This window comes from Saccostrea cucullata, unplaced genomic scaffold (assembly GCF_032062105.1).
Source record: "Saccostrea cucullata isolate Sc308-1 unplaced genomic scaffold, CSIRO_AGI_Scuc_v1 ctg14052, whole genome shotgun sequence".
In the NCBI taxonomy this organism is placed as follows: Eukaryota; Metazoa; Mollusca; class Bivalvia; order Ostreida; family Ostreidae; genus Saccostrea; species Saccostrea cuccullata.
In genome coordinates this window covers 2,431-12,234 of record NW_026919798.1, presented here as the reverse complement: position 1 = coordinate 12,234, position 9,804 = coordinate 2,431, and the positions used below count along the sequence as shown (strand labels likewise).

The window sequence follows — 9,804 nt, the reverse complement described above, 5'->3', positions numbered from 1 at the left end:
TGATCTTTTAATAAAAGTTCTCCTATAGTCGCTTGCAAAATCTATTTTGTGCCTCCGATCGACACTTAGCAATGAATAATTTAAGCTATGGGACGGGACAAACACGCGGCAAAATGAAGCAGGGTTCTCTGCACGCTTGAGTGACAGTGATCGCCTGGTCGCTTAAGATAGCTTAGAGTGGACAAATAGCGAAGAACAACGAACACTGAGCGCGCCCAAGCAGACACAGAAACAAAAGTTCGCCTTTGGGGTTCGCTCTAGTACTGGGCTGTGTCCGATCTGTTCTGAGATTAGAAGGACAAAGCAAATAGTTAGTTGTTCTGGGCCCAAAGTTAAAACCGACTCATATGCATCAGTTCATATTATTATGTTTATTCAACGTAATTTTCTTTGTACAGAATAATCTATAGATCATAGTGTTTATTCTCAAATGATTTATAAATGTTAACTCCAGCAATATTCTGAGCATGCGACGCAATCGTTAAACCTGTCCATTTTCTTTAGTTGGTCTAAAGAAAATAAAAAAAGAAAATCCACTGATATTAATGTTACAAATGTCAGAATTCTGGATCGTTCTTCTTTTACATGTTGTATTTGTCAAAAAAAGAAAAAGAAACTCGAAGATCACGCCCATAACACTCATACAGACGAGCAGACATAGACAAACACGAAATATAAAGACATTCAACTTTAACGAAAAGGAAAGATAACATATAAATATAAAATATCAATAAGGCTGCCAGAAGATCGTTACTAAATATAATTAGTTACAAAGACAAGATCAATGTACAACTTGTCTGACGTATTAATGTTGTAAATGAAGAAAAAAACATGGATTGAATCTAATGTCGAATATTAGAATGAATGTGTTACCGTAAAGGCAAAAAAAAAGCTAAGGATAGGGAATTTGGAGGGTTTCTAACCTGATGTAGTGCACGAGTACTTTAAAAAACATGCATAAAATTTAGTACAGATAGAGTTAAATTCATCGGTCCATGATTGTTCACTGGTCAGTCATATAATTGTAAATGTAGAAACAGAAATCCACCTGTACAGATCCAAAATAAAAAAAAAACTCGCACATATATAATAATGATACAGTCTTATTATATTTGTGACATTAACATCTATCATCCAATAACAAATCAAATTCTATTGTAAGATATGACAATGGTTCTGAAAGACAAGGTTATGTTAGGTTTTGACCACTTTCCCCTGTTCTGATATCAAAAATATAAAAACATGTCATAGTTGCTAGTAACCAATGAAGAACATTAATGTTACTTGTTTTAAAACCAGCATTTTTTTTGTTTAAAAGCATACATTGGGACCACAAGATGGTGAAAAATTTAAATTTTTTTCCACATTTTCTCATGTTTGAGGGCATAAGCATATGTTCATTTTAATTGTTCTTTCGATAACAAGCACAATCTCAGATTCTATATACACAAGGTGAATTTCATACTGATCTCTGAAGTGTATAAATTTTGTACATACGGTCACTGAAATGTTCTACTTCCCTACCTTAATGGTGAACGAACTCTGTTCGAAAGGTGAAGAAACGCAGAGTGCATGGTAATTGAACGACGTGTGAATGCTGAACGCAACTTGATAAACGATGTTTGAACGGTGAGCAAATGCAGGGCGCAAACGCGTGCGCAAAGTGAACGGTGAACGCACGATGAACTCTTTTTTCGGAATGCCTCCGATCTTTTCCTTAACTGAGACTATTCTATTGTATTCTTATGTCAAGTGCTAAGATATTAATATCAATAAAAAGATAAATAGATAACTAAATAAAATAATTTTTCTGCACTTACGCATGATGTTTAAAATCAACATTTTGATAACTAAACTTTTAATGCTATAAAACATATGCAATTGCTATTGAACTCGTGAAGTATGAGAGATAAAATTATTCTACACCTCAGGCCCTTTGCAAATGGATCGAGTAAATAAAACTAAGGTTAATCTTGGAATTGGTTTCAGAATATCTCAAGAAGTATGCGGAATTACGGCATTAAATTTGGTAGCAATAAAGATTGTTTATATATGAATAGATTTAAATAGAAAGAAAAAAAAATGTAAGGGATTTGTTTTTAAGAATTTTATTGACGAAAGCAGGCACTCTATGGAAAGAGTTCCTTACCCCTATTTTTTTAACAATTCATTTTTTCTAAGCGACCAACAGGTCTGTGGTCCAGACGTAGAATAATTACTTTATTCTTTTAACTTATAAAAATGATATGAATTTTAGAAGAGAAAACTACTACTAATAAAACGAATTTATTACCACGCATTGTAACAACCTTCAATTTATTTCCGTGCTAAGATGATTCGGTGTAAAATAATGAATAAAAAGATTAGAATATTTACAAAGGTCTGTTGAGGTATTGCATGAATACACTTTTTTTAATATAAATTTTAAATCAATACTATATCAGAACTAGTTCTAAAATGTTTTCGTGCATTGTTTAAAAATACGTGTTACAAATAATATTTTCATATGTATGCTGTAATTGAAAAATCAATATACTTGGATTATTATTCATCCATTAACGGTTTGTCATCATTTACAGATCTTGCTTGATGTATTTGTACATTGTCCTTATCTAAATGAAAAAAAATAATACGGCCATTTGCCTTCAACTTTTTGGGATGATTCTTGAGAAAAGGGTACAAAGAGGGTGACAAATTTCATTGCTTTACAATTTTCTTCAAAGAATGGGTGGACTTAACTGGCCAGAAAAAAAGTCGTAAATTTAGGTTTCTGAAAATCTTTATTTTCTGGTCCTTTCTAGATTAATTTTAGTCGAACAAATCTTTCCTAACTTCCAGTAAGTGATAAATATTGGTGTGTAATAATGAAAAATATTAATACTAGAATCGAGAAAAACCAGAGTAGACATGTTCGAAAGCAAAACAAACACACAATATATTGTCAGTCCGTGCAGTTGTGGTGAACAGACTTCAACGATTGAACAAACCCTGTTAATCGTAAACACCAAACAATAACAGAGCTCTTGCCCTGTTTACAAAAACTGTGTACATAACACGAGTGTGATCGATTTGTAAAAACTCTACACAGCGGAATGACGATCTTTGTGAAGGAGTTTTGCTTTCTAATATTTCTACTCTAAATAAAATTATTTTTCTGGATATAAGTTTTAATATTTCTTAATAATACACATCAAAATTGCCCCTTTTCCTAAGAATTAAGAATAAAGTTATTATCTCAGAAAAGTGTAACTCAAACAAATGGTAACTTGAAATTAATTTTATTAAAGTGTGGCGATATTATGGGCACGGCTGTTATTTAGTTTCAAATGCAAAACAAACAATATCATATGGGCAATGGGCAGCCAAGACAAGAGCATGCCCCAATCAAATGCACAAACAACATTCAACATCAAAGCAAATCATATATCAAGGTCATTACCAAAGGTCAAAGTTCATATAGTGGTAAGTCAAAGTTCATACAACATCAAAAGTTCAAAGTTCACAACATCAAAGTTCAAAGTTCACCATATATATATATATAGAAAGCATTGACCCTGGGAGGTGCAGAGGTCAAAGCTTACAATATAATTACCAAAATGCCGCTTATACGCCAGAGGTGATATTTACGATATATTTATTACGAATTACATGCCGCTTATGTGCCTTCTTTACTTGTCGTTTATATATCAGTCACTGTTTAGGAAACATTGGCCCTGGGAGGAGCAGTGGCCAAGGTTTGCGAAAAGTTCATCTAAGTTGGTCTCCAGGTAGACTTTTTCTTGTAACAGCCGTACCATTTGATATTAAGTGATCCTTTTGTAGGACAGCTGCAATAGAAAGAAAAACACAGCGCAAAAATCTATTCGAATAAGGGTTGGGTGAGGAGGGTATTTTTCTAAATATCTAAATTTGCAAAAAATTATCCTTTAAAATTGCACCAACCTCATTCATATAGTCTGTGAATGAAAAAGGATTAACGGAAGTTGACTCAGGGGGAATAACTCTAATTGATTATAGGGATTATAGGCGGATCTATGGATTTTGTAATATGGGAAATTAACACTTTCTTCGATAAAAGCCTCCAATTCGAATAGAATTGGATGTGATATTATCTCAGAAAAGTGTAACTCAAACAAATGGTAACTTGAAATTAATTTTATTAAAGTGTGGCGATATTATGGGCACGGCTGTTATTTAGTTTCAAATGCAAAACAAACAATATCATATGGGCAATGGGCAGCCAAGACAAGAGCATGCCCCAATCAAATGCACAAACAACATTCAACATCAAAGCAAATCATATATCAAGGTCATTACCAAAGGTCAAAGTTCATATAGTGGTAAGTCAAAGTTCATACAACATCAAAAGTTCAAAGTTCACAACATCAAAGTTCAAAGTTCACCATATATATATATATAGAAAGCATTGACCCTGGGAGGTGCAGAGGTCAAAGCTTACAATATAATTACCAAAATGCCGCTTATACGCCACAAGTTCCCTGAGATGAGGATCAGAATAAACACTCATCCAGGGAACTCCGCCACCATGGTGGGGGTAGAGCGGCATATACGAACAGCCGTACCCAGGACCCTTGCTAATTGGGAAAGCAGGATTGACCATGCGCAACGATAGCCTCAAGTCCCCCCTGGAGAGAGTTTAGAAAAATGTTATTCCCCAACGAGGATAAGTGTACCCCATCCTGTAAAAATAAAGCTGGATCAGGTTTAATGTCTGAATGGCGAATTATTGCGCCCCCAGATTGCAAGACAATTGCAGCTATACCAGAATTAACCCGTTTGCGTGCATTTTCCATAGCTTTTAAATTTGCTGAATAGCGCCATTGGAGACGCGGAAGTATAAATGACCATATAATCCTACTGTTTCGAAAGTGATTCCTTAGAAATAAAACTAACTGCTTTGCAACCACCCTTATTTTTCTGATCGATACATTGCCCAAGTCATTCCCCCCACAATGTATAAGGATGAAATTAGGTACAGGGCCCACCTTTCCAAGAGTTCTAATCTTTTGTTTAGTTTTACTTAACTGGAGGCCACTATAACCCTGCCACCACAGTGAGATGTGTTTTCTTTCTAATGTCAAATTTGTACCACCTGGTCTTAATACAGCTTCCAAAAAGGCGTGCTTGATTATTGATGAACCCACCAACCATATTGTCTGTATATCTAAAATTAGATTAAAACTTTGGTATGCGAATGTAGGATTTGTAAGAATCAGATTTCCAACGACCAGATCTCTGAATGTCATGAGTTGAAAATCCTTTTAACGCGAGATCAGTACTCGCGCCGATACGAAAAGAGTGAGATTTGTATCCTGAGATACCAGGCAAATTTAGGTGCTTTACTGCCTTACAAAGTACCCCCGTAAATTGATATCGTGTGAGTGGGGATAAATCGAAGTGTCGAAATAATGGACCTGAACCCTCTGGACGGATGCTGACGTATTTAGTAATGAGCTGATATGGACATGCTACACCACCCTGCTTATCTATTTGAAGTACTGTGCCTTTACCTAACTGGTCCGTTTTCGAATACCGGATAGTCAGTAAGAGAGATTGCGTTTCGTGATTAATGGACAAATTGTCGAATTGAATTGTGTTTTGTTGATCACCTTCTCTTGTATTAACTGTTAATTCGCCAACTCTTAAAAATCCATGAAATGCCAGGGAAAATGCAGCCGAGAAAAGATCTGTTTCAAAAGCATTGGTACATATTATGGGCAGAACTTGAATAATATTTAGCAAAATTGTTTTCGTTATTGGCAGTCTAGTATCTACTTTATGTCTCAAACGTTTCATGCCCTGCAATAACTTTGTAACCAAGAACTCTGGGGTTGGATCGTGAACACTCTGCAATTTACAATAAAATGAAATGGCAGACAAGTATGACCTCACGGTACCATATGCGAGGCCGGATGATGATGAATGCAAAACGAATTGCACGACTGAGTTTAATGTAGGGGGCCATGGCGTGCAATCAATGAGTCTACATACTTTGTAATAAGCTGCCATTCCAGCCCGATGAGATTTATGTGTGTTTTCAGATACTGAGGCGTCTAAAAGTTTAGCAAACTCAGGCTGGAGATGATGTTGCGGAAAGATAGGGGCACTGGGCAAGGGTGTTCCCTGGCATGTGGAGCTGCTTGTCGGAATCTGGCCCACTGCTTACGAGAAATTGAATCAGCAACTACATTGTCTTTACTTGGTATGTAAACTGCACGAAACAGAATATTATAATTCATAGAAGCAAGGACAAATGGTCTAAGTAGTTTCATGACCCGCTCTGATTTAGAAGTGAGTTTATTTATTATAGCGACTACAGCTTGATTGTCTATATGGAGAATGATCTTTTTATTAGCGAGTTTGTTACCCCATAAATAGACGGCCAAGACCACCGGAACTAACTCTAAAAAGGTCATGTCTTTAAGTAGGTCATTGGACGCCCAGGTCTCTGGCCAAGGGTAAAAACACCATTCCCCTTTGAAATAAGCACCACATCCCAAGTAAGACGAACCGGAACTATCTGTGTAAAAATTAATGTTGTTGTCTGACGTCCACTCAATATCTAAAAAATACACAGTCCCATTAAATGATTCAAGAAAATTAATCCACATGTACAAGTCCTGTCGCATTGATTGAGTTATCCTTATGTGATAATGTAATTCTGAAACTCCTATTGTAGCATTATAAAGCCGACGCAGAAATGCCCTACCTGGTCTTATGGCTCTTGTAAAGAAATTCAGTTTACCTAAAACAGATTGTAATTGTTGGAGTGTCATCTTGCGTTGAACAACGAGATGGTGTAAAATACCCTGTAGCTCTAAGCATTTTGAATTGGGGATCTTAACTAGCATATGATAAGTATCTATCTCAAAACCTAAAAATGTCATAACCATAGTAGGGCCTTCAGATTTGTCCTCGGCAATAGGAACACCTATATCATCGCAGACGTCTTGAAAATTCGACATAAGATCTTGACAGGAATGGGCATCCCTCCCAGCAAATATAAAATCATCTAGATAATGATCCATTGTTGATGTTTTAGAGCGCTGTATCGTAGCCCACTGCAAAATTGTAGAAAAATCCTCGAAAACCTTACACGAAATGGAGCACCCCATAGGTAAACATTTGTCTATGAAATAATTACCCTGAAATTTAAAACCCAGGAGATCAAAATCGCCGGGAAATATTGGAAGAAGTCGAAATGCGGATTTTATATCTCGCTTACCTATGAAAGCCCCCTTCCCTAATTTAGCAATCATCTGAATCACTGAATCAAAGGATGAATATTGTACAGCAGTTTCACAAGGATCTATGTATGAATTTACACTACTAAACTTCGGGAAAGAGAGGTGCGTTATTAGACGCCAGCCCAAATTATCCCCCTTCGGCACTAACCCAATTGGAGATAACCTAAGATTAGAAATTGGTATTTTCGTGAAAGGACCCTGTATCCTCCCCATTTCAATTTCTTTATCGATTTTCTCTTTAAGTTCATTAGGATGATCGTCCGCGGATTTCAAATTATTACATTGAATTGGTAATCTAGGCCCATGATAATGAAGTTTAAACCCTTGAGAGAACCCTTGGATTAGGCGATTTGCTATGATTCTGTTAGGATAGTGGACGAGACATTTTTTAAGGGCGTGTACATTAATAGGCGTTGAACCTAGACGCCATAGATTGCGGGGTGCGGAATCTTGGTCTTGAGTAGGTGGGGCGCTGGGTGTTGCTGCTGGAATACCCCCTATAATTGGTATTTGCATTGGTTGAATACCCCTTATAGCTGGTATTTGCATTGGTGGTTTGTGGACGAAAACTTGACTGTCCATAGAATTGACCACTTGCATTTTGTTGGCGAAATATTTGTGCGGACCCAGTGTTTGAGGCTTGTGTAAGGCAATGTATCTGTGGATGGTTACTACCACATCGAATACAACTGTGTTTATACATGCATGGGAATTTGTCACAAGATCCCTTGTAATTGAAATTGAAGCATTTATCATTATTGGTTTTGGGTGCATTTGTTACGTTATAAGCGGGCCCAGAATGCATATACATCAACCATAATTCCGAGTCAATTTCACCCCAAGAAGACACAGGATTTTGCTCTTTGCGCAGCCTAAACTGCGTATCATATTCTTTCCAAGATATAGCCCCCCTGCTAACACCCATTCTTACGGTCTGTATGTACTTAAGTAGGTCAAGAGTCTTGGCGGGATGTGCACTCAAGTACACACTTGCAAATATGAGCATAAGGTCAGTCCATTGCTCAATATTTTCTACCTTTTTTGGGTTGGCATCTTTATAAATTATCTCACCCATACTATTCATAACTAATTTCTTTTCATCAGACCCTGATTTTGGTGTTACCAATGTGGCCAAATCAATATACTGCCCACTAATAATACGTTGTTTGACTGTGCTAGAAACATTCATACCAATCATATGTATTGATGGGACAGGAGCAGGGGTGGTACCAACATCTGTTGGAGTTGAGATTGTTGCTCCAGAGGTGGTCGGTGCAAAGGATGGCCCTGCACTTGTCGTCAACATGGGTTGCGCTTCCGCCACAACGGAAGTTGATGGAGCCTGGGTCGGTGGTATTGGTACATGTACTGGACATCCTGCCGACGCCGTCGACGAGTACGTCTGGGAATTCACAGACACCGTAGCCTGACTACCACTTGGCTGCTGTGTGGCAGTCGCTGCTGGTTGAGCCATTCTACGCTTCTTAGCTCTCGGTGGCATCGTGTTCAGAAAAGAAAAGAAAATTCTTTATTTATATATATATATATTATTTTTTATATTTGTAAGAAGAAATTTAAATTAATTATCTCCTCGTTCTCACATGCTTTATTATTTCTTTTTATAAAGTTACCCTAATTTTTTATTTATTTATTTATTTATTATTATTATTTTTTTATTATTATTATTATTATTTATTTATTTATTTATTTATTTATTTATTTTTTTTTTTCATCTCCCCTTGGTATGGAAATCTGAAACGTGTCGGATCAATTTATAAAACAAAGAAAATTTAATTAAGCCAAAGCAATATGATATAAATCCTAACGATCAAGATAATTGACTTAATAATCATTATATCTTATCACATACTTACATCATATAATCTGTTTTAATGAAAACTTATATAGATACAACGTGGTCGGCTAATACAAAATGGCCACAACAGACGCTAGAAAAAATTATCATTATAAAATCAAGGATCATCGGGAAATCATGAATAAATACTCGTAAATTGATTGCAGCAAACAACTACCAAATAGATAATAAAAACATCCATATGTATAGTACCCATTAACTATTTTTCTAAATATCTAAATTTGCAAAAAATTATCCTTTAAAATTGCACCAACCTCATTCATATAGTCTGTGAATGAAAAAGGATTAACGGAAGTTGACTCAGGGGGAATAACTCTAATTGATTATAGGGATTATAGGCGGATCTATGGATTTTGTAATATGGGAAATTAACACTTTCTTCGATAAAAGCCTCCAATTCGAATAGAATTGGATGTGATAAAATTTGTGAAAGTGCAAGGATTTGTCAAACAAACACGCCAAAAAAGTTTTTTTTAACTTTTTAATGAAAAAGGAATTTTCATTAATTTTTGTTTGAAATGCTATTAAAATATATTATTTGTGATATTATACAGACAATATTAACTTTAAATCTGTGTCCAAGTACCTTTAAAACACAGTCAGGAACAGCCAATCTTCAATTTGAAGCACTTGTAAACAAAATGAATTCATCATTAAAAA

At 35.8% G+C, this 9,804-nt stretch overlaps 2 protein-coding genes across 2 annotated transcripts; both read right to left on the bottom strand.

Annotated features, from left to right (window-relative positions):
• Positions 1-4,533: 4,533 nt before the first annotated feature.
• LOC134238264 (uncharacterized) lies at positions 4,534-5,699 on the bottom strand. Its single transcript, XM_062720387.1, has one exon. It carries the CDS (start codon positions 5,265-5,267, stop codon positions 4,596-4,598), a length of 672 nt encoding a protein of 223 aa, XP_062576371.1. The 5' UTR covers positions 5,268-5,699; the 3' UTR covers positions 4,534-4,595.
• A 1,972-nt stretch (positions 5,700-7,671) lies between these two features.
• On the bottom strand, positions 7,672-8,848 carry LOC134238255 (uncharacterized). The gene has a single exon (XM_062720377.1). The coding sequence runs from the start codon at positions 8,767-8,769 to the stop codon at positions 7,672-7,674; it is 1,098 nt and encodes a 365-aa protein (XP_062576361.1). The 5' UTR covers positions 8,770-8,848.
• Positions 8,849-9,804: the final 956 nt, after the last annotated feature.

Coding starts and splice junctions, on each gene's coding strand:
- LOC134238255 (XM_062720377.1), bottom strand. CDS start 8,769: ATGCCACCGAGAGCTAAGAAGCGTAGAATGGCTCAACCAGCAGCGACT.
- LOC134238264 (XM_062720387.1), bottom strand. CDS start 5,267: ATGACATTCAGAGATCTGGTCGTTGGAAATCTGATTCTTACAAATCCT.